At 38.1% G+C, this 24,526-nt stretch overlaps 1 protein-coding gene across 1 annotated transcript in view; it reads right to left on the bottom strand.

Annotated features, from left to right (window-relative positions):
* Nucleotides 1–24,526, bottom strand: part of LOC149206875 (chaperone protein dnaJ 16-like) — a 47,915-nt gene that overhangs the window by 10,103 nt on the left and 13,286 nt on the right. The window contains exons 2-6 of the mRNA XM_089395614.1: nucleotides 15,678–15,801; nucleotides 15,222–15,304; nucleotides 15,014–15,125; nucleotides 14,797–14,901; nucleotides 10,053–10,103 (exon numbers count right to left, since the gene is read on the bottom strand). Of these exons, the coding sequence (XP_089251740.1) occupies nucleotides 10,053–10,103; nucleotides 14,797–14,901; nucleotides 15,014–15,125; nucleotides 15,222–15,304; nucleotides 15,678–15,801 (475 nt within the window). The remainder of the gene's footprint in view (nucleotides 1–10,052; nucleotides 10,104–14,796; nucleotides 14,902–15,013; nucleotides 15,126–15,221; nucleotides 15,305–15,677; nucleotides 15,802–24,526) is intronic.

Raw genomic sequence — 24,526 nt, 5'->3', positions numbered from 1 at the left:
GAACCCTCCAACTGCCAAGCAAGAAAACAAAACAACCCACCAAGCTGCCAATGCCATCTTTAACAAGGAAAACATTGGAATCATGAAGGCTTGAGCATTTCCAATTATGCCACACAACTGAAAAGAACATTTAATATTGTGATTGCATTAAGCTTCTAGAATCAAATGCCAAACTAAGACTTGCCAAGAAGCATACCCTCCACCATGCACGCCACCTATTTCCCTAAAAGAGCCTCCCATTGTTCTTGTGTCAAGAGAGCCCCAAGCCCCCAAGTAATGTGCAAACATCCCATGCAAACAACAATCACAAGTGGAAAAGGTCATTATACTCATTGTCCCAAGGAATGGAATTTTTGACCAACATGGTCACAGGGTGGATTCACATCCATACAAGCTAAGGAGCAGCATTGGGTTTCGGCTCATCGACCCACAAGGAAAGAAATTGTCGGTTTGTGTCTCTTATTTCACAAGTGTAGTGAGAGGGGCGAAGCATTACAGTTTCACATCTAACACCAAAAGTCTACAAATTGCTCTCTAGAAACCTCAGTTCAAGTGCCCCAATTCCAATATGAAACTACAAGAAATAAGAATAATATACAGAAGGTCTGGGCGAGGAGAGTTGAGCAAGAGGAGAGAGACAAAGAGAAAGACTTCATGAGCTACATAGGGCACATAGAGAGAGCCAGCACAAGCTATGAGCATGAGTACAAAAAGAGTTGGGCTTCTGATACCCAAAAACTAAGGAAACAAGCATGCAATATTTACGGTTTACTACAAGGAGGAGAGAGTGTATACCAAGGTTACTCACACGTTGAAAGAGAAACGGCTGTGGAGCAAAAAATATGACAAGTAGACAGTCCTGCAGAGAAGAGAATATGAAAGTGAAACAGTCGAGCAGAGAATTAAGCAAAGTATGGAGTTACCACTAGCTCTGACAACACCGATGGGCATTGGACAAAGGAATAACACCAAACTTCATTGATTTTCAATTAACTCAAACATTCCTACATACAATGCCCTTTGGTTTTGTCTTCCAAGGTACAATGTCTCTTCCTATTCCAACTCTTCAGATTTCTCCTATAAATTACAAATCACCACAATCCCTAAGGATTATGTGTAACAGAAAGTGTCGAAGGTTTTCCCAAGGGTAGCCTCCTAAAATTGGGAGAGATTTTCAATTTCCAGCTATTGATCTGCATCACATCTCAAAATTGTACATCTTCTGTGTGAATGTCAGGTTTTGTCTCTCATCCCTTATGATTGTAATGGTTGTCAATTTCAGTTGAGCAGTTTGACTCAAAATTTTGCAGATATACATGCACAACTTTATGATCATGGTATCCATGATTCCATTTATCATAAACGGAACAGTGAACTTTATTTCAATTTACCTTGAAATCTGTAAACAGATTCCATTTGTTGCAGCTTGGTCCTAGAACAAACTCATTTAATCTTCCTACATTTGGCAATCTGTTGTAGTGAAGTGCTACAGCTTGCCAGTATTTAGATTCTCCTAATGGATCTCCCCATGTCATCAGATCTATAGTATTGGAATTGTACAACAAAATTAGCTTATATACTACTCAACAGTAGGCCAATCAAGCTGTTCCATGTCACTCGATGCTCCATTGCTTTCTGCACAAACAGTGCTTTAAGTGTCCATTGCATAGCAAATGTCACTCGTAGAATAGTTGAAAATTCAGTCACTCCAATCCACATTCTTAAACATTTTAGACCATCTCAACACAAGCAGAGAAAATCGGCTTTTCTCTTTTCCCAACATTTTTCTGTTGTAACTAGTAAGGGTTTGAGCTTTGAATATTAAAAACTGCTAAAGAGACCCCAGAGCAACCAGCTGTTGTCATCAAAGTGATAGAAAAAGTGACCTTCACAGAGAATATGAAGAGTGAAAGTCCCAACCTTATGATTAAATCCCTCCGCTTTTACAAAGATTTCAATATTATTTGATCCTATGCATCATCCCATGTGGGCCCACAAGATGTGACATCTTTCTTCTACAGAATGATGTTCAACAATTTAGCTTTGGCGCTTGAGGCTTGAAACAAGGACTCTTCTCAATATGTAAATTCCATGGTAAAGGTATCCTAAAAATAGTGATTTTCTAAGTAGCAGACATTATTATCCCTACTGTTGTGATCAGGAATGCATACTTGCATAAGCAATTAATCGTACTTGATGTATGCCTTCCACTTTTCTACCAATGGAAAGAACCAAAATATTCTTCTCCGCAGCATTGTTAATTGCATTTAACATGGCTTCTTGTTGCCTTCGTATGAATGCAAATAACCAAAAAAATCTTTCAACACAACATAGTTCACAGACCTCTTTTTCCCTGTGTTGTTAGCTACCATGCTTGTATCATTTTCCAAGACCCAATGTCACATGGAGAGACCAGCAGGTCTCCATTTCAAAAACACTTCACAATAAAACTTAAACAAGGAATATTGAACTCTATAAACAAGGCACCTAGGATAGAAAAAAAGAATGAAGTTGCCAGGCAAAGGAAACAATAGTCTCATTCCAATATAAAGAAATGAAATGAAATTGTATTAATGTACAAATCAGTGTTCCACCCGGGACGGGGAAACTCCTAGGGAAACATTTCCCCACCTCCCCCTTTTGGGGATATTTGGGAAGACGTTTCCCCAGTGAAGGAACGTGTTTCCCATGTAGGGGGGATGGGCGGACGCAGGGGGGCACAAGGGCGACGCCCAAATGCTTTTCATTGTGTTCCAGTTTTGAACTTTTGACTCTAGATACTGATGACTCAGTCCTTGACCCTTTTAGTATTTATTATTTAGTGCCTTTTGAGAATGTACTATTTCACTGCGGTCTATGTTTACTTTTAGTTTAGTATTCTATGGCTATTCTAGACTTCAACATAATGTCATTGTCATATGATGAATTTACTTTTAGATGTGCATTGCATAATTTCAATTGTCAAATGAGGAATTTAATTTAGATGTACCTTGCATAATGCTAAATGATGAATTTAGATGGAAAATTGCATAATGCCAAATGATGAATTTAGATGGAGGATTGCATAATGCCAAATGATGGATTCAATTTAATTTTAGATGTACATTGCAGAAATGATAATTCATAATAGTCTAATACAAAATGATAAATTTCAATTTAGATGTACATTTAATAATTACTAATATTTCCTATTTCCTATTTAGTTATTGACATATTGTTGGGATTGTATTTTTTTATATATTAAATTTTTAATAATTTTATAATTTTTATGACCCCGACATCCCCCCATTTCACTAAATTTTGGGGTTGCTTATATGCATCCCCCTTGTGTGTATCCCAGCTCCCACACTTTCCCCATTGCTGGAGCGACTACAAGGAGGGGGCTCCCTCAAAAACTTACAGCAAACAAGAAACAACAAACCAAACACAGTCCAAATTAAACTAGCATGAATTCTTACCAGACCACGCAGAAGTGAGATCTCAGCTTCCCATCAACACTTTCCATGCAAAATGACCCTAACCCCACCTTAAGCAGGCATAGAAATTACCAGCCTCCAGTTTAAATTTGTGTGGATTCATGGCTCCTAGCATGAAGATGACAGACTTACCTCTCCTCATAACTAGCCTGATGCTGAGTATGAAGTCCAATCCTGTGAGCCATGTAAAGGTTTAAATGCTTGATGCATCTCTTTGTACCCATAGATACTAATTGAGAACTGTGGCGTTGTTTAATGGTGCCATTAACAATAAGCAGCCCCTCTTTTAAGGATGAAGCTATATTGACAAACCAGTCCACTTCATACTTGTTTTCTGACAAGACATGATAGAATGTGATCCAAGAGTAATTGATCGTCACTTATTTGGTTCGGACAAATAAAGACACTAAAGAATTCTGACAAGACATGATAGAATGTGAACCAAGAGTAATTGATCGTCACTTATTTGGTTCGGACAAATAAAGACACTAAAGAATTATCAACTGGCATGGAGATAGCGACCTTATGGTTGGACTACCTTTGAGTCTCCCACCACCACCAATGATCGGATACTAGAGCCACAGCTATTCTCAAACCTTGCAATAGGGCATAAACTTCTGCTTGGTTATTGGACACGATACCAAGTCCCCATGTGAAGGAAGTCTGACTTGTTCCTCCGGTGTCCATGATGACTCTCCCCTGCAGTTGCCACACCAGAATTCCCCTTTGAGGCTCCATCAAAATATAGAATATAAGAGTGTTGAACAGATTTCCATTTCTGATCAAGAGAGCTTAATTGAAGCTTCCAGTTTGGTCTAGTGTTGTGTTTGGCGTCTGGACATACTAAGGCCTGTAAAATGAGGACCTATATGGAATTGACAGAACCATTCTTCTTCATCCACGATCAAGATTTGATTTGCAGTAAGTTGTTTGCATTTGGAGTTAAAAGTGTTATGCTATCAGGCATTTTCCTTTTATTGCTACTGAGGGGTTATCAAATTCCTGGCGAAATACTTCTGTTCTAGGCTAACCATATTTTCAAACATAAACATTTTGGCAATGCTAACCATAGTAGTCTTTGAAAACCTTTTGTTTTTTAGGGTTCCATTAGTTGTATTCCATTGAGAGAACATGGTTTTCCACAAATCTGGCATTCTCATTCTATTATTTAAGCCAGTGAAAGCTGATTGCCATACTCTGAATGTAAATTTGCACTCAAAGATTTAATGAATCGATTTCGAATTTGAGACACAAAGCACATCTCGAGGGGCCAAGGATGCCATGCTTTGCAAATTTTCTGCAATCAGTATCTTCTCATGAACTAATGCCCAACAAAAGATATTTTGGGGATGCGGTCCGAGTGACATATTTGATTCCATATTACTGATTCTGGGGGAGCGATAGAGACTGCAACTGATGTGAACAGCCCCACTTGACACTCTAATCGGCATGTCCCCAACCCCTATGATCTGAAGAGTTTATTTTCCAACATGCACAACCTTTCTGACGGAGGATAAGCCAAGAAACAAGAGGTTGCAAATGTAATGGGGACGAGTCAATTTTCCACCCCAACCATTGACCCAATTCATTGCTCCAAGAAGAGATATCAAAGAGCTTTTTCCATTTTGACCTCTTGAATACTATCTGTTGTCGCGCAGATTGACACGACAACGCTCAGACCGGGGGCTGTCACTCTGATCCCCAATCCCTCCGTTTAAGCCTGTCTCCCGCGGCTAAGGGGGGTAGTCCCTGTGAGATGATGAGACCAACTGTCGACCAGTTGGTTGGGAGACACGAGATACGATATAAAAAGCACTCGATGGATTTGATTAATTTAGCAGACCAGTGCCTTAAGAGATTGTTATTAAAACGATTACTTGTTAAATGATTATAGAAACATAAACCGTGAACAGCAATCATTTGTCATCAGCGTAATCACATGACCAAAACGATATCTGGCAACTGAAATTTTTAAAAAAAAATGAATGCTTTAAACCGCCACGAATCATAAACCATTAACCAGATATCAATTTCGCGTCTCGACTTGAAAATTTAGGTCTCAGCATGAAAGATATGACAATTCCCGAAAATAACTGGATCTAAAAAAAATTTCACAATATTTTTATATTTTTTTTTTTGAAATTTTTTTTTTTTTTTTGATATTTTTTTATGCGTTTATGATTTAAAATCTAAGAAAGTTAAAACTATTTAACCAAATCTAAAGCCTAAAAACTAATAAAATTAAAACTATCAAACTAAGCTAAACTAAAGATTTAAAATCTAAACTAAAGCAAAATTATTAAAAAAATTAGAGTCTGTTCTAATATCAAATTAAATCTAAACTAAATGAAATAAAAATAAAATTAAACCAAACGAAAACCCTCCTTTTTTTTTATATATTAAGTAAAATCTAAAAAAAATGAAAACTACTTCAATAAATCTAACATTTAAACTAAAAGAAAACCTAAATCTAAATGACGGAACCATGTTAAAATCTAATCTAAATAAAACGTAAAGAATAACTACGCAAGAAAACAAAAAAAAATAAAAATGAAACTGATCAAATGCCAAACGCTGACCCTAACAAGAGGAAAATCGCAGGAAGCTCACGCTGGAGAAAATGAAATGATACGCAGATGTGGCAAAGGCATTACCTGGCCCGACGATGCATCTGACGGATAACTTATGGTTTCAGATGTTACCTGTTTGACCCGAAGCCTCCACACGAAATATTCTCAGCTAGTTTTCTTGAACGCTTTTGGATACAGTAACACGTTTTCAACCAACACACCCAAAAAAATCGCCCAGGATTATTCAGCATGTGCGTCGCAGCCTCTGACAGGATCACGTGATGGTGGCGATTAATAAAACGCGTGGGTATTAGGTTTTAAAACCACCGCTTGCTAGCCAAGTCAAAATATCTGCGGATAAAATTTCAGTCGGAAGCGGACGCAACAGCGGATTGCAACTCCCTTTGAAACTCGATTTGTTTGTAACTCCCTTGATAACTGAGTTTCATTTGGCAACGAAAAATGAGTGTATTGGTTCAATAATGGATTGCCGGCTACAAATTAGCTGATAGTTGCAGAGAGGCGATGCACCGACAGGGAGTTTAGCACACAGGAACGTTGAATCATGTGTAGCAGGAGTAAAATTTGGGTAGAGCTGTCAGTATGAAAAAGAAAGGACCGCACGGATGGAGAGAATGGCCTGTATAGAGAGCTTGAATGGCAGATTTTGCACTAAATGTGTAGATTTTTCCAGACCTGCAAAACCCTTGACACCGAAATGATAACCCTGCAAAACTAAATTTTTTCCTCCAGATCTTATCTGTAACCTGCAAGATAGAAAAATAAAAGCCCGCAGAAATATGCAAAACTTCAAAGTAAAGAACCCTTCAAAATTAACCTAGAATCACAAAAATTTATAGCTCTAGCACAGCCAAATTTAACAATAATTGCAGTAATATTTTCGAAATATCAGAGACTTGAATTTTACTGTGAACAGACTCAGAAATCTCTCATGCAAACCAGAAAAATAAATTCAAATGATTAACCCAGGGCCAAAATCAGCTAGGCTCTGCAAAGAAAAGCCTGTGGGAGTCGGCTGGTTCAGCCTAGAACTTCCCCAAACGCCCACCAATATCCTTCACCTAAAGATCTCCTGCACATCTCAAGCAACCATCAATAAAGAGAGAAAGAATGCTGCTAGATCTCAGGAAATAATGGAGATACCTGCCATTATTTCAGAAACCCTAACAACACTCAAACCCTAGCAAGTGAACAAGATACATGTGCTCACAATACTCTGAAAACAAGCTATTATTAATGGCTGAAAACTGAAATATGCAGAAAAATAAGCATCTCACAGCAATTCCAGAGAGTAACACCAGCAAGATTTGGACCCCAAAGTCTTCTTTTATTAACGAGAAATCAGATTACAAGAGAGCTTTTTCAGTACTGACTCACAGATCGAATGATCTGAAATGACCCCCTAAGACCCTATATAAAGGAAATGATCCCAACGGCTAGTTCGAGTGATCCATGTCGAAATGATCTCGACCGTTGATGAAGATCAAGATATCGCTTGATCTCATCCGTCGATTTATTAAATAATAATATTTTGCATGCATTCACTTAAAATATTATTATTTTATTAGTTAGGGTTTTTGATTTATTTTTTAATTTTTTATTATTTTTTTAATTTTAATTATTTTATTAGTTTTTTTATTAATTTTATTATTTTTATTCATTTTTAAATTTTTTATTTCATTTTAAAATGGATCATCGAACTAAGCCTTCGGAAACATCACCTAGGACCTAGGACTTAGGACTCATGAGGGGATTTAAAACATTTTTCGACCCTCAGGACACATTACATCATGACTTTTACAATTTACATCTTAAGGGAGAAAACCCCTTTAACATAGACCCTCACAAATCACCCAGTTCTGCGACACAACTATAATCTAGCAGATCAACACACTAGGATTCTCCTAAAATTCCAATGACAAAATCCATCCCGGCTTTGGGGTCAGGTTTGAAGGAAAACTCTGCCGATCCATGGATCGGTGAGACGAAAAACCTTCCGGGACGTAGATTACCACTAGAAAGTTAGGTCCACCTAGGCAATTCACATAAACGACTCATATCTGCTAAGATTATTTACAATTCATACATGCAGACTGGGTTTACAATCAAAATGATTAAGCTGCTGATGACTGCAGGCTGGCACGGACACGTAGATCAGGTGCTGCCCCTTTCTGCCAAGAAAAGGGGGTGTACTGCATGGGTAGTTGACCAGTAGAGGTCAACACTATCAAACAGCTTCTTACCAACAATACGGACATGATATATATATATATATATATAGTCCATTTCCAGGTACCCAAGTTAACCTAGACCAAATAATTGGGATTGCAGATCTAATCAATTTCCATACCAGTGATCCTTTCTTGGTTTCCAAAGAGTTCTCCAAACACCTCATCCATTCCCCTCCAAAATAATTTTTGTAAAGAACCTGCTTCCAGCAAGCAGACTGTTTTTGAGATCTTCCTCTAAAGAAGCTTGGCACGCAGGGAAAAATCCATTAGAAATGAGTCCTTAATACCATTATCTCCATGTTCTTTGCGAGCCTTTACTATTAACCAATTAGCCAGATGGAATTTCTTAGAATTTGTCTTACCTCCTGGCCATAAAATTTTCTAGTTTCTTGTACCACTTGCTGCATAACACCTACCAGGGCAAGAAATATATTGAAAAACAGGTACAGTAAATAAGACTAACTTTATGTGAACTAATCTTCCCATTGAATCCAATGAAATCCTTGTGGTAAAACCAAGGGATGCTTCCCCACGTTCGTGGATGGAATCCCTAGTAAACTCATCGACATAGACTAGTGCATCTTACCACCTAGGAGAATTCAAACTGGGCATCTACTAGCACAGAACTACCAAATGCCCGACAACAACAGCAATTATACATGCTCAGGTTAATTATCTACTTATAGTTACTCATAGAAATTAGGTTCACCAATATTCCATACATCTTTCTAGTAGCAAAGCTACAGCACATTCATTGCCTGCTCTACATTTATAATATGCACATGGAGCAGTTTGATTGTACTATATGCATCATATGTACAGCATGTAACTTCTATGATGAAAGCGCTGTAATAAGTGCTCCCTTCCAGCACTTGCAGCTTACCAAGGAGCCATTTGCAGTATTCTAACACCATATATTATTGAATCTTGATGCACTGTATCTTCACACATTGACATGACAAGACTTATGGGATCTACATGGAAATTTATAACTAAGACAGCAGGAATTAATACATGCATCCCCTTTATTCTTGTTGAAGTAGATAGGGAAGTTAACTGTACTTAACATTTCTATACCATAAAGAAGATTACAATAAAATACTACTATTAAAAGAGGGAATCATTGATCAATTACTGAGTTTTCTTGCTGGAGATCCAACATCAGAGACAAAGATGTCAAGCGCAGAAGATTTGAAAGGACTCAGGATCACAACTCCAATTACATTCTTGGTTTATGCACCTTACTTAATATTACAGTAAATATTCCTACATGATATCAATACAATAATCCTGTCACGGGGAAAAGAAAACAAAAATCAGATCCAAACAACATTTAGAAATCATCTTATTTCTTGGATACTCTTACGAATTAGATCTACCTTTCCCTGCCAGTACAAAGACAATCTCTTGGAGCTCATGTTACTGTACAGTGTATATACAGCAAAAAATAAATTCTTCTGACCATGATTTGAGTCAATCATTCTCTGATTTTTGTAAATAAAAAGGAAATTACTATCTTGCTTCTCTACCAGCTCCTATATGTTTAATTCAGTGGTAGTTATATTGGGATATCACAGAGCATGAAAATTCCATGGATAAATATTACAGTTCAGTTAGCTGGCTAGCCAGCTTATCTGGCACTTAATGCAGATATATCTCGCAAATAGATCGAAATACACTGGGCCAACTTTGTGAAAGGGCAAACAATAACTTCCTTCCAAAAAAAATATTCAAATCAAAAATATATCCCATACCTGTAGAGCAAGGCTTAACCCTCCATTCTCTTCGTGCTCAAAATACAGCAACTGTTTTACAAAAGAATCACATCAGTTCCCTAGACATTTATATTATATATAAATCCAATTGATCAATGATCATCTTAATCATGCCTTTCTCAAGTAAAGATACACATTTAATGGAACAATTTAAATAAAATTGTAAAGGATTTAAATTCACAGTTAAGTTAAAATTAAGATATATTATAACATTGTTCTCGCAATTTTTTTATGATTCCATTTTAACATTTTTGAAAGATCGGTATTTGCAACCAAGCTTCTTAATTGGCTCTAAGAACATTTTGATAATTCAATCTATTCATTAAATTTCTTCTAGATGGCTTAGACATTCTATCAGTGTGCTTATTTTATACCTAAGTTGCACGAAACGCTGAAACATTTAGAAGTTTCCGAAACGGGGACGGCCCGAAATGCGACCCCCAAAAATGGAAACGCGACCAAAACGTCATATATATATATATATATAGGCAATATTAAATAAATTATAACACATTATTTTGCAAGAAAAGAAATAATGAGACATATAAATGGCATTTTAGAAGGAAATCCAAATTTATATTAACTCCAACAGATGATTACATGATGCAAATATCCAAAATTAGCCTTTATAGATGAGGCTTTACATTCAAGACTCCAAAATCAGCCTTTATATGTGAGGCTATATGTGCTAAAACTGAAATAAAACATGAACTAAAGACAATCATGGCTACATTAACATATCATTACTAATAAAACTCCTCATCCTCATCAGCAAAGATAGAACAAGATGCTTGTTCAGCAAAAGAGGCAACTCTACTAGTGCTTCCAGTTGCACTTGCATCACCACTGGCACAAATATCAAGAGTAGAAAGAGAGAGCTCTAAATTTGGACATTCTGCATCCACATCCCATTCTTTATGAGGTCCACAATGTGTGAGAAATGAGTGAATGAAGTGTCTTTTTAAAGAAAAGAAGAGGCTCATAGGGTTTCTAGAGAATTCAATTCTTCTCATCTTCTAGAGAATTCCATTTGTAAATTTTTTTACTAAATTTAGCTAACAGCCACATAAAAATTAGTTTATTAGTGTGTTTTGGTGTTAGATGGAGCCCACACCCTCTTTCCACTCCTTGAGATGGCCAAAAAAGGCCCAAAAAAATTCTATTTTTCTTTTTGGTCGCCGAAACTCGGCCTGTTGCAGTCGAAACTCCGCCAAAAAGCCGCCAGCCGTACCATCTGGCGTTTCGAAATACCGAAACACTGTACGATACGACCAGCAGCGTTTCAATCAAGTTTCGGCGTTTAGGCCATCCTGGGTACTGGTATGCCACTAAATCTAGCGTTTCCTGCAACATAGTTTTATATTTTTTTTCCGGGGAAAATAGAGTTCGTAATTTCTATTAAAAAAGAGATAATAGAGATTACATGCTGTAGATGCCAAGGCATATGCAGAAGTGTGGCATAAAACCACTTACAATAACCAATACTTCAGGGAAGTATGCAGATAAAGCCCTCGGACAGGGCATCCAGAAACAGGGTATGTAAACCCCAACAGGAGTGTACGCCTACCCAACAAGCTAATAACTAATAATAACAGTAAATAAACGTTGACTCAAAAACCCTCAAAACAGGGCAGCAAGAGGAATGGATCTGTATACCTCAGCAGGAGGATACCACAACCCATCTCATACTAAAAACAGAAAATAAGCAAAGCTCCTGTAGATAGAGTAGAAAATTCGAATGACCACCAAGACAAAGAGGAGAGGCACGAAATGGAAAAAGGGCAGCCAGTTAGCCACACCCCCCATCCCCTCAACTCTCCTGCTGTGAGGTAACCAGAGGAAGAGACCGCCCATGTCCAAAGAAGCCATAAAAAAACATGGCCGTCCAGTACAAGCCATTGAAGAGACGGCACGAATCGGTGTAGAGACAGATCCACACCACAATCCCTCAACGCATCCAATAACTGTCCAGGTAAGCCAGCGAAAAACCAAAAATAGAACCCCATAGCTCAGCAAGTGAACCCATCAGGACCCAACAGGAGCTATGGAGCTATGGAACCGGGGGCAGAGGCGGCTGGGGCAGCCACCTCGCCCCCATAAGGCCAGTCAAGCCCCGCTCCCGCGCCCAGGATTAACACTGGTTCAGGAGGAACCCTCAATACAGAGGTTCCGAAGAGGGCCGAAAAACCACTGAAGACCAGAAAAGGATGAAAACTGCTCCGCCGCCGCCCAAGAACGGAGCACTAAAAACCGGATCTCTGATTTATAATATGCAAATACAGGAACTCAGAGGATGTGCCGAAAGCCGCCGAGATTTGTCTCACTCCGCCGCCGCCCAAGCTCAAGGCAAATACCGAACCAGAGATGCGCTGTCCGCAGGATAGAGGGTAGCAGTGACCGAGATTGAAACCTCGTCACAAGATACAGGAGCCGCAGGAACTCCGATACCCCACCAGGTGCAGCGATCCTGTCTGGAGCCCAAGCAAAGTCTGAAGGGTGACGGTCGGAAACCCAAAGATGCCCCGCCGCCGCAGGCGCTCACAGCCCAGAGCCGAAACGTAGAAACCCTAGCCGCAGGCGCTCACAGCTCTCGCTCCCATATCCCCGATCCATGGCTTCTTTCAACATAGTTTTATATTGATAGCTTCTTGTTTAAGATTAGGTATACCGTATTATCATTGACGGCATATGAAGTTTGTTTTCTCTCCCGAGCTAAGATACATTTTGGTTAGAGGAAAACATCCATTTTGATTTAAGAGAAAATAGTTAGAACTGGAAGCTACAGATTCTACATTTTCATTTATTAAAGGTTCTAAAACTTGAAGTTTGACTATAGATAATTCTCCTCGCCATCAGCGTTCAACAACCAAAATAGCTGAATGCTCACAAGTCAATTTTAGAAATAATGTTGCAGAAAAATTGGCAATCATCAATAAGTTTGACTCTTCAAGACAAATGAATCAAGGAGCTTGAGGGATTAAATTGATATCTTGATTGTTGGCACCAAAGATTAGAAATTCAACTAAATGACAAATCATATGACAAGTTTCTCACTTCAGATAACCAAAAAAGTGTCAATGAATTCTGTCAATATTAAACTAATTTGCTGTTCTGGATTGATTTCGCAGCCTTATGTCAACAACTTCGGTTTGCTCAAGAGTTCAGACTAAAATACCATGGTAGCAATTACTTCTTGATGCTTTTTTAGAGATGAGATCACAAAATGACCTGCTTAAGTTTCAGATACACCAGTAATCTGCCATTTAAGATAAGTGTGTGGATATCTTCAATCCTTCTAAATTATATCAAACATTTTTCCCACCTTTTATCCTTCTAGATATGTATTAACATAATAAATGTAAAATTGGTACCACTGGAAGTCTAGAAGATTGACCAACGAGTCAATTTAATAGTAACGGCAATTGCAACTACTATAGAGCCAACCCATTTGAAGACAATATTTAGTGAGATAATACAACATCGTTAATAGGGATTACTTACGATGGGGTATTTTTATCTCTTCCAAATTAATGCATGCAAGAGAGTTCATATATGGAAATTAAAAGAAGGAAATATAAAGTATGGCAGTCCAGACTCTATAGGAAGGAGCACTCCCTTGTGTCCCTTTCCCACTCTATAAGTGTACTTACAGAGAAAGCACTGGGAGTGTGTTCCCAACCTGCCTATTTCTTTTCATTAGTGCATGTCCTATTCCAAAATTTCAATATGCTGCCGATTGGATATTCTCAATCCTGTAGCACACAAGCAATAAGTGTGTTCAACTTTCCAATTGGATGTTGCACATGTAACCCCACTATGCCTTCATCTACGCAGGTCTTCTAGTCTCTTGATTTTTGTGAGACCCGGGTCTACCTCATCTATGAGGGTCACCTTGTCCATTAGGCTTGGAAGTCTTGCACAGGTCTACTAGTCTCTTGGGCTGTGTGGGTCTATCTCACCTATGAGGGTCACCAAGTGCATGCAGGTTTGCCCAGTCTCCGCAGATCTCCTAGTCTACAAAGATATGTGCACATGTTCTCCTATTCACATTCATGGTTCGGGCTATGTTTGTGTCACCTGCATGGGGCAGTTGGGAAGGATGTTTGCTCCAATCCACTTCATATCTTTTTCATTTTATAACATTTCATAAATTTTATAAACTTTGGACTTCCGAAAACATTTAAATTGGTGTACGTTATTGCTTTTTAACTTTTTCATTTTTTATACATTATGATATAATGAATTTAAATTAGAATTTCGTTATATGCATTGCATAGGCCACTAACTGACTGGTAGATGTAAGCTTATTAAGATTCCCTTGAGGTTTTCATGTTTCACACCTGCTGATATAATGGTTTCACAGATGAAAATGTAATTAGTCATTTCTTATTTACTGGGCAATATAAAGCTATATTCTCTACTATTCTTTAAAGTATTTGACATCTGACTCTGTTGTTGATTCATATTTCATTTCTTTTCTACCTGTATGCTGTATCTGCCATTAAATGCATGGTTTAGTTTGATTTCTTAATCTGGTCTGAAATATTTACCATATACATTGCACTCATCAGAAAAACACAAACTATATCCCCTGAATAAATAAATTTATCCTTTAAATAAAACAAGTTTCAAACACAAAGCATCAAATTAGAACCAAATTATATCTGCCTGACTGTGTTAGAATCAATAACTGTACATGGTACTAACTACTAACACAACCAACCTTGAATTTGCTTTTATCAGAGGACACCACTCGCACTACTAGGCCTGCCTCTGCCTCCCTTTCTGTTATTGTAACAGAGTAGAAATGTGCACACTGTTTCTCAACCTGTAGCAAGGTTGCACTAATCTTCAACATGGCAGTCCAAAGGAAAAATTCCACAAAAATATTACAGGTAAAATATAGCCAGAAAAATTAGAACAGAGAAATGAGTTCTCACCCTTCTCTGTACAGGTTGGCCTAAAGGAAGTGGTCTGATTGGAACTGCTCCATTTAAAGCCTCTTCCAAAATAGTTGCCGATACTGTTGTCTTGATTGGAACTCCAAGCTTGCTTTAAACGTTCATACATTGATGACCAGATGTCAGGATGACCCAAACATTCAAAATCTTAAAAGGATTTCTCAAATTATTGACAAGGCATGCTCACCTGAAAAGAGCAGCAAACATGGTATTCACTGCTCCCAGGCTAGACAGATCCAATTCCAATTCTTGATTCTCATTTTCAATTGCCTATTCCAGTAAAAGACTGAGGTCTCAGTTAACAGTACAGATAATACTCAATGCATGTAACAAATAACTCAAGATAACACCATTATAGACGACCAGCTCGGAAAAATTTATATAGTCCCACCACATATGGATGTCAATACATATCTAGTCGAGTTTGAAGATAAAATCTAAACAATATAATAAAAAATGAAAAACTTAAAAGCTTATCACCATTTATTAACTTATAAGGTTAGATGTTAACCAAAACATTGAAACATCTATAAAAGCATGCAGTCAATATGTCTCTAATTTAGAATGTTAAAAACCAACTGCTCTATTTACGGCCATGTTTTGTGGGGCAGCTCTCAATCACCAATAACCATTTAGATTATACCTGAAAACCGGCTGCATCATATTGACGGCGCTTTACTGGATCCGACAGAATACCATAAGAATAAGTTATTTCCTTGAACTGTTCAGCTGCTTCAGGGTTGTTGGCATTCTTATCTGGATGAAACCTGCAAAATTTTATGATTTCTGTAACTTCATAATGTTAATTTAAATAAATTGAATATCATTGAGTCAGTGCATCACAGTTTGTCATATGACTTTTCAACTGTTCAATTATTTCACATCTCAAATGAAACTCCACAAATATAGAACTCAGACATTACACCATTAATATCCATCATACAAGTTTACATAGAGTCCCATAAGATCTTATAGCAAATCATTCATACTATTGGTGGAAAGAAAAATTGTTACCAAAATCCAAAAGTGATTTCTTAGAAAGCTCAGATTTTATTCCTTGTGCCTGCCCCTTTTTAATTTACCTGTTTCTTCTCCTTTTCATTACCATGCACAATTACAACATAGCTCAGATATACTCATCATGCCCATCCCAAACAGTAATACAAGAAATCATGTTCATAACTTATCATATTTTAAATGGCTCTTGGTGAAATTGGCATCCCAATTCACATAAAGGTTTGCTGCAGTTTAATCAATACATAAAGAAAAAACAGTTTTCACGCATCTTTCCCATGACAAACACTATTTGAGTGTTGACAATTGATTAGCTGACTAGTAGAACATGTTTATGTCAAATGACAGGAAAATTCAAGTCTTTGCTATATTTCACAACAGTTTTGGAAGAAGGATAGGGGATAGGAGACAAGTTTCAGGGACAACTAGAGGAATCCTCCAAAATTTCAAGGAATGAAAGCCTAAAAAATACTTGAAAAACAAACTTTTAATTATTTACATCCAATCTGAAACTCAAATAGCTTAAGCTTCTAGGAAAGGAAATATTAGATAAAACAAAACAAAAACAAAAAAACAAATTTTAAAAATTTACATCCCAATCTGAATCTTAAGAAGCCTAGGCTTCGAGCAAAGGAATGAGTTCAAACTTCAGAGCCTTTGGCATCAATGCTCTTTTCATCAAATTGGCTTCTAGACAGCATATGATCAAGTGGGATGGCCCCTTGTTCTCACAATGCTCAAAGCCTTGGACTTTGGGGGTTTCTTCATGAGGGCTATTGAGACCTTATTTGCAAAAACTTGTGCTTGTCTTTCCATTAATCAAGTCAGTCAAAAGAGGTGGGGCCTGTTTAGGTTCATCTATGGCACCTAGCTCTTGCCCCGTATGTTATGGGGGCTAGGACTACTTCATTTATAATGGAGTAGGGCAAGACCTGATTAAAGGCATTCCACTAACTAAGCCAAAGGGTAATGAGTATTTTGCTGATGACTCTTCTTTTGCTATCTTGGAAGAACGAAACTCCATGGAAAACACAATGATTGGAGATGTTTTAAAATCTAGTGGAGTAAGACTCGAGAGCCAATATTATCGGGCCTAGGCAAAATAGAAGCTATCATCTAGCTAGTTGGAAAGGCTAGGCTAGATGTTGATCCAATCAAACCAAGTATTCAAGTTTCTTGGTATCCCCTTCACCTTCCAAGCTTCCCCTAAAGAGCTTTGGGAGGTTGTCATAAAAAAGTTACGAAAAGATTGAACAACACTTAACAAACCATGGCACAAGCAAACCATGTTTCATTTTTGTACTAAGTTCCTTACTGCTACCATGTTCAATACTACTACTATTAGATGCATTTAGTAAGTGCATGCATACCAAAGGGTTCAAAAAGCCTTGAGAGAAGTTTTTTTTAATCCAAGAGTTTTGGTAGCAAGGGATTTCACAAAGTCAAATAGGGTGTTCCACCACAAAACAATAAGGTATGGAGATTATTGCAACCTACATTCAAGCCTAGGCATTTTATGCCAAATGGGTGCTCTTAATAAATTGTATTTGCCCGGTTTCCCACTTGGGAAAAAAGTCCTAGTCGAGAGAGTGGTAGCACGAAGTATATGGAAGATCTCAAAAGCCATGAAACTTTTTCTCAATTGCAAATGGCAAGTCTTTTAATTCAAGATTTCTTTTACTAAGTAATCTATGTGTTGGTCCTTTATTTTGATATGTGAAGGCAAAGTTCTAGCCAAGAGCACGTGATTTTTGACCCTCAAATTTTTGAAGAAAAAAAAACTATGTGAGGGGCATCGTTGACTCATAAACCAAAGGATTGTGGGCCAAGACTCGAGTTAAAAAGCTAAATTCACATCTGTCAACCTAGATTCAGATTTATCAACCCAAAACAAGCAAATTTTGGGCCTTTCAGCCCTCCAATCCCCATTGACAGATTGGAAGTGAAATAGGACAAACGCCTTCCACAAGTATAAGCCTAATCAATGGATACAATTGGATATGCCAAAAGCCCATCACGGATGATTGTTTGAACAAGCTATGAAGACTCAAAACTACAAACATGGTTATTTTCACTTTGTTATCACAAAATCTAGCACCTTAGTGTAAAGACTTTCACAAGGTGCTAAGACTAGTGGAACATGGAAGTGTCACCACTATTACCTAGGCAACAACTTCCCTCTCTTTAGCGAAGGACGAATCCTACATGAAAAAGGCTTCCCTAGTAGCTTCAAGGGTTTCTAAGGCAAGAGGTGATCAAGTCTAAGGGCACTTATCTAACCACTCAAAATATCACCGATAACATATAATATTCAAGGCAAGGATAGGGCAGCTAATTAAGCTGCAATTTCCAGATTTGAATGGCTGGGGATAGCAAGTCAATATTTGTCAAGAAAGGATCCGCCAACACTATGAAGAAGAAAAAGCTATTGTTGGTTGTAAAACTTGTACGAAAGATAGTTAATTGCAGCAATAGAACAAGTTATCACAACAACACCCCCGATTGGGGTGACATCCCAAGGCAATCCAAAGACACACGCAAGGTTTTAAATGATAGACGGTAGTGGGAGGGGTCAGAGCCATTGTTGTCAACCCACTCAATTGAGGGGGGAGGCATAGCCATCCCGATTCCCACCCTCCATATGTCCTCTTGTTGTATCTGCTCTCACCTCACACGCTTGTGAATAATTAAGCATCTAATGTTGAAGTCGTCCAACCCATCGATTCTTCTCAAGGGTCACATGTCAATTGTAATATCCCTTAGGGTAGAATTACCCTTAGGATTGGAAAGAGCACATGACAAGATTTGTATTCTAACTAGTATCACAATATTCTTTCAATCTTTGGAAATAGAGACAATATTAAATACAATAAAAAGTGTAGCCAACATTTAATTCCACTAACAATTCATGTACATGAAGCCAATCCAGCAATACATAATGGGTTATAAACTCATAGTCCTTCCAAATTTCATACTACAGTTTAGATACACAACAATTGTTCAATTATCAGCAAACCCTATTATCCTAATATTCTTAAGCCTAACCTTGCAACCAGCCTCAATATCAGAACACCCTATTATCCTAATATTCTTAGCCTGACCTTGCAACCAGCCTCAGTGATTGCTACCTCTTTTCTACCCTTGTCCAACCAGCCAGACTTTGTTTGTCACAATTCATGCCACAAAGGTGTTCCAATGCTACAAACAAACCTCGGAATCATCCCGTTGCCACAGATCCGCACAGAGGTAATTTAATGCCCAGATCAATCCCCAGTCTCAATACGTTGCCATAGAACTCCTTGGAGAAGGATACAGGTTGATGTCGTTGCTCTTGAAGCAACCTGCATTGCCCCAAATAAACCCTCGCTACCCAGAACAGGCCACGTGAGGGTTTAGCGACTGCAATAAACAGACCCGCAGCTCTCAATAGAACTCCAAATTGACCCTAAGTATGAGCCACTGCCATCAAGGATCCTTCTGAGGTAGTCGTTGCTACAATAAGGATTATCCCAGCCTTCCGTTATTACAGAGGGTTGAAAGAACCTTAGCTTGAACCTCAAGAGACTATATTGTTGAGGAATTATCCATATAACAACTATGTAGCCATAGGAAGATGCTCACAAGATGGGTTGCAACCTCAAATATGAACATAGCAACCCTTGATGCCCCTAATTGAACCTCAACCCACCTCACTATCTCAGAAGATGTGTAGATGATAATTCACTGCCAAACGGATGCCAAATGCCCTTGTTGCCACAGAAAATAGCCCTTCAGAAACCCTTATGGCCACAAATGGATGAATGTTGCCTCAGAGATAACAGATTAGAGAGAAGGGATTGGCTAGGGTGGAATCTTTCCCCACCGAAACCAATCAGAGAAGGGGTCTTAAAACCGTCCAAGAGCCTCAGCTCAAAAAAATCAAAAAGATTCACAATCCATGATGAGAAAAATGATTCTCCTCTCTCCTTTTTATAGATTCCCTTTGGGGTCTTCCCTCCTAATTTTAATTTGAGGGGCTAACAAGTTTCCCTCCATTTTGCCCCAAATTTGGCTTTTTCCACAAGTTTTCCTCCAATTACCCCAATTTATCCAATGTTACCCCAATAACATTGAATAATGAGTTCCCCCCTTTACAAATGACTATAGCCTACAGGGTTGGATAGGTTACTTCATCCTCCCTTAGGAAATATAATTAGAAGAGGACATTATCAATCAAGATTCAATATGGCTTGGTTATACCTCATTCTTATTTACGTAGAGGTAGTTTGTAGAAGACTTCCCCCATCCAATATTGTCAGTAGCCTCTATGGGAAATTCCATCCCAATGCAACTATTTCCATCTCTGTTGAGGGGGTTGGCCACGATCCTCCTGACCTAGCCACCCCCACCTAGACTTTTCTTTAGCACGTCTTGGAATTTTTGTGTTTAATTCAACCCTTGGTACACTTAGTTCTTATCACCTTCAGTCTCTCCCTTTTGAGTGGGTGGTGTTTCGAAGTTTGAGGCGGAGCACAGGCAAACAATGGACTTGGAAGTTGGTCTAAGAGCGCTCTGCACTACTCTCGGTCCTTCGGCTCACATGTCAACAAAGGTACACAGACTCCCTTTCTCTATGTTGGGCGTTGCTCCTCATAGTTTCTCCATCCCTGCTCACCAACTCCTTACTCTCCTTATTGCTTCATCATTCTTACAGTGAGCTTGCCTCCATGCCAAGACAGAGAGTGAGGAGGCGTAGAGGGTCCTCCTCTAGGGTGGAAGGGAGCACCCGCACTCACCTTCGCACCCATAACATTGATAAGTGTTATTCAAGCACAAACCCCTACTCCAATTCAATAGGAGATCAACCATGCAAATGAGGAAGTCCATGCTCACTGTGAAGAATACATAAACAATAAGTCTCGCCTCTATGGTTGAGTGGGTGTTGAACCCTTGTCACGCCTGGGGCACCAAAATTAGTATCTATGCACAATTGAACTGTATTGGAACATGAAATCCTTGCTCAGCTTGTTAGAACGCAGTGAGGCGAAAAGGGAGATCCTTGTGCAAATTGATGCATTGCAATTGGAGCACCACGACATGGGGCTTCAACACAGAGTTATGTTCCTATGGTTGGCTAGAATTGAAACTCTGCTACACAAATGGGGCTTGAACACAGAGTTATGTTCCTATGGTTGGCTAGAATTGAAGCTTTGCTACAGAAGGGCAAGGACCCTGCCTCGCTAGGGACCCCTACAGACCCTATATGTTTCTACATCTTGCTGAGTTCTCTTCATGGATTGTTGTTTGGCTGATTTTTCTTTAATGCTAGTCATTTACAGGTTATATGTTAAGTTTAGCTATTCTTCTTTCTCTTGCTAGGCCTCAAAAATAAATACTACGTATTTTCATATGGATATCATCATCCTAGACAGCCACTATTATCACGAACATTCTCTGTTTGTGTTATTTTGGACTAAATCTTTGTTCTTTCGTCGCTGGTTTGTTTTCCCTAGTGGCACACCAATGCGGGAGAACTAAACAACCATGCATCTCTGGTGACAGATTAATGGGAACAGCTTAGCTTACAAAAAAATTGTTATGATAGAAGCAATAAATAAGCCCCTAAACAAGTAATTATCAATTAAAGTTAGGTCTTAAATAATGGATTAAACTAGGGTTTCATTAACTAGGTAGATCTGAAATTTAATATGCATGTAACTGCCCAAGGAAACAAGATGTCTACCCCTAAAAGGGTTGTAAAATAAATCAGCAAAGTAAAATATGATCACAAGATCAATTTTTAGCTAAGTATATGCACAATATTCCAAAACATCTAGCTTATCTATAGGCAAATAATTATGTGAAGTTGTTACAAAACCCTAATCTAACCCTAAAACATAAAATAGAAGTTAAATTTTGAGTTTTATGATTGACAATTGGAAAAAGACTAGTTCTTACCATTTTGTTGGGACATACGGGGACAACTAAGGAATCCCTTGAAGATATGTAAGTAGATCTAGGGTGATGACTAGGGTTGTCCACTACAAACCCTAGAAAATCCACCTAGTACCTTACAAGATTCAAGAGAAATTCACAGGGATATTTTCCATTAGAAATCTTCCTAGGGTTTAAGAGAATGAATCTCTCCAAGAACAATACGAAGAGAATGCACCCTCACCACTAAAAAAGTACAATTACTCTTAATAATCATTCATAAATAACTCTTAACAAGATTTAAAGAGACCTTTTATTCAAGAAATCATTTGCATCCATAAACCCTAACCATGAAAATCCATAAAAGTTGTGAAGTCATCCACAAGACCATCTCCTCAATGAGGCACATTTAGTCATCCATACATAAGCTAAAATAAAGAGTAAAGTAGACAAGCAATGATGTATCTCCACAAGAAGCACTTATTTACAAATGAGTGCTTCTCTTATTTATATGAGAGATCTAGCACTTCTTCATCTAATAGAAGCCCTAAAAACATAAACAAGGCCTTTATCTCCAACAAGCCCTAGAGATAAAGCAAATGCCACATAAAATATCCATGATACAAAATTGAATAGGTCTCAAGACCCCCTTACAATGCCTCATCAAGGGAGAAATAATGCTTCATGACCAAGTCGTCTATCATAGATGCATGCCAAAGGCCAAAGTGCCCCGGAAATGAGTCCAAAGAGTGGATGACTCACTCTAAAATGATGTGCATGGGCTCCAAAAGTAAATGTTGCCTCTAAGGTTGTAATGTTTCATCACCAAGGGTCACATCAAGCTCAAAAAGGTGTGATGCCATCGTCAAAGTGTATGATCATCATGGAAAGTGCAACACCTCATCTTCAATGTGCAATATTTCATCTCCAATCTATGGTACGCAATGTTGAAAACATCCTGATTTTATCCCAATTTCGCAATTTTTTGGCCTAGCAGATGTTTGCCAATTTTTACTGATATTTTGGTGGTTGTTTAATTTTGCCAATGTTTGCCAATTTTTACCAATATTTTCATGATTTTTACAATTTTTGGGTTTTTCCGACCCTTGTCGATTTTATCATGATGTCAATGATTGCAACATTGGTGGTAAGACATCTCATCAAGGGTGCCAAGTCATCATAAGGTCCAACGTTATCCAAAGAATATGGAACGCCCTCAATCAAGTGTAGAAAAAAGCTCAACATCCTCTAAAGGGCCATGTCCATGCAAGACACATAAGAAAGGGCTCTGAGTGATCATCCAACATATATACAAGAGTCATTGCAACATAGAAAGTGAGTCATATCCAATGTAAAAGCCAATACATAAATCACAATAAATATTGTCTTCAAACTTCACACTAGCTTATGACTGTATGAACTTTAACAAGTTTGGGAGGATCATGATTAACCCCTATTAGGTGTATTAGTACCCAAGAAGAGGAGTATTTCTCGAGAAACTCATAAGAAGTGTAAATGACAATAATATGTGTTAGGGTTACTTCATGGGAATGGTGTCATTGACATGCAACATTACATAAGATATTCATCCTCATGACTGCCTTTGTAGAGGGAGCGCTTATGCATTGAGTTACCCTTTGCTTGGCACTTCATTGTAAATGACAATAATATGTGTTAGGGTTACTTCATGGGACTGGTGTCATTGACATGCAACATTACATAAGATATTCATCCTCATGACCGCCTTTGTAGAGGGAGCGATTATGCATTGAGTTACCCTTTCCTTGGCACTTCATTTTACTACTTTGTTCTTGCCATTTTCTTATATTCTTTTAGTTTGTTTCACAAGCCTCCCTTTTCTTGTATATACATTTCATTGCATAGAGGTTGAGATCATTTAACTTAGTCTTTATTTAGTTATGCATTTCATTGCATAGGACTTGGGGCAATGGCCTTCTTGTGAGGGGGTAGAGCTCAAGCTTTACCTTGGCTTTTGATTAATCATTGATATCCCTTTAATTTTCTTTTGCATTTTGAAATTCATATATTGCTCTCTCTTTTTTTATAAAGTTTCATCGACCTCAAATATGCAAGCCCCTTCTTCTCATGGGATTATGAAGCATACACTTTTCAGGATACGTGTAACATCCAACTCAAAAGAAAGGATGACGAAGAAGGAAAAGATGGAGTATGTTATGTGTGGGAAGGACATGGAAGCGTTAACCTTATCAGAGTCCAGAAGTAGTACCCTTGTACCCAAGAGTGGCAAAACTTGACTAGAAAGTTGATGTTCAGCACAAAGGTAAAACAAGGCAAAAAGCATAACTTCTAAGCATCATGATTCATTATCTAAATAATTTAATGAACCCACGATTCCTACTTTCATGTCAAATATATTGAATGTAAACAAGTAATATGAAGCAATGAACAAATGTACCTCATGTGTGTCAAGAAACACAATCATCAAATGAGTGATATAAACATGATGTGAGAGGCATTTGTGGGCAGCTGCCTATGGAGAAGATTGAATGGCACCATTAGGATCATTGTCTAGGATGTGGATCA

Source organism: Pinus tabuliformis, chromosome 1_2 (genome assembly GCF_031772625.1).
Source record: "Pinus tabuliformis cultivar Carrire ecotype Pingquan chromosome 1_2, CPIR1, whole genome shotgun sequence".
NCBI lineage: Eukaryota > Viridiplantae > Streptophyta > Pinopsida > Pinales > Pinaceae > Pinus > Pinus tabuliformis.
This window is presented reverse-complemented; position numbering and strand designations above follow the sequence as displayed.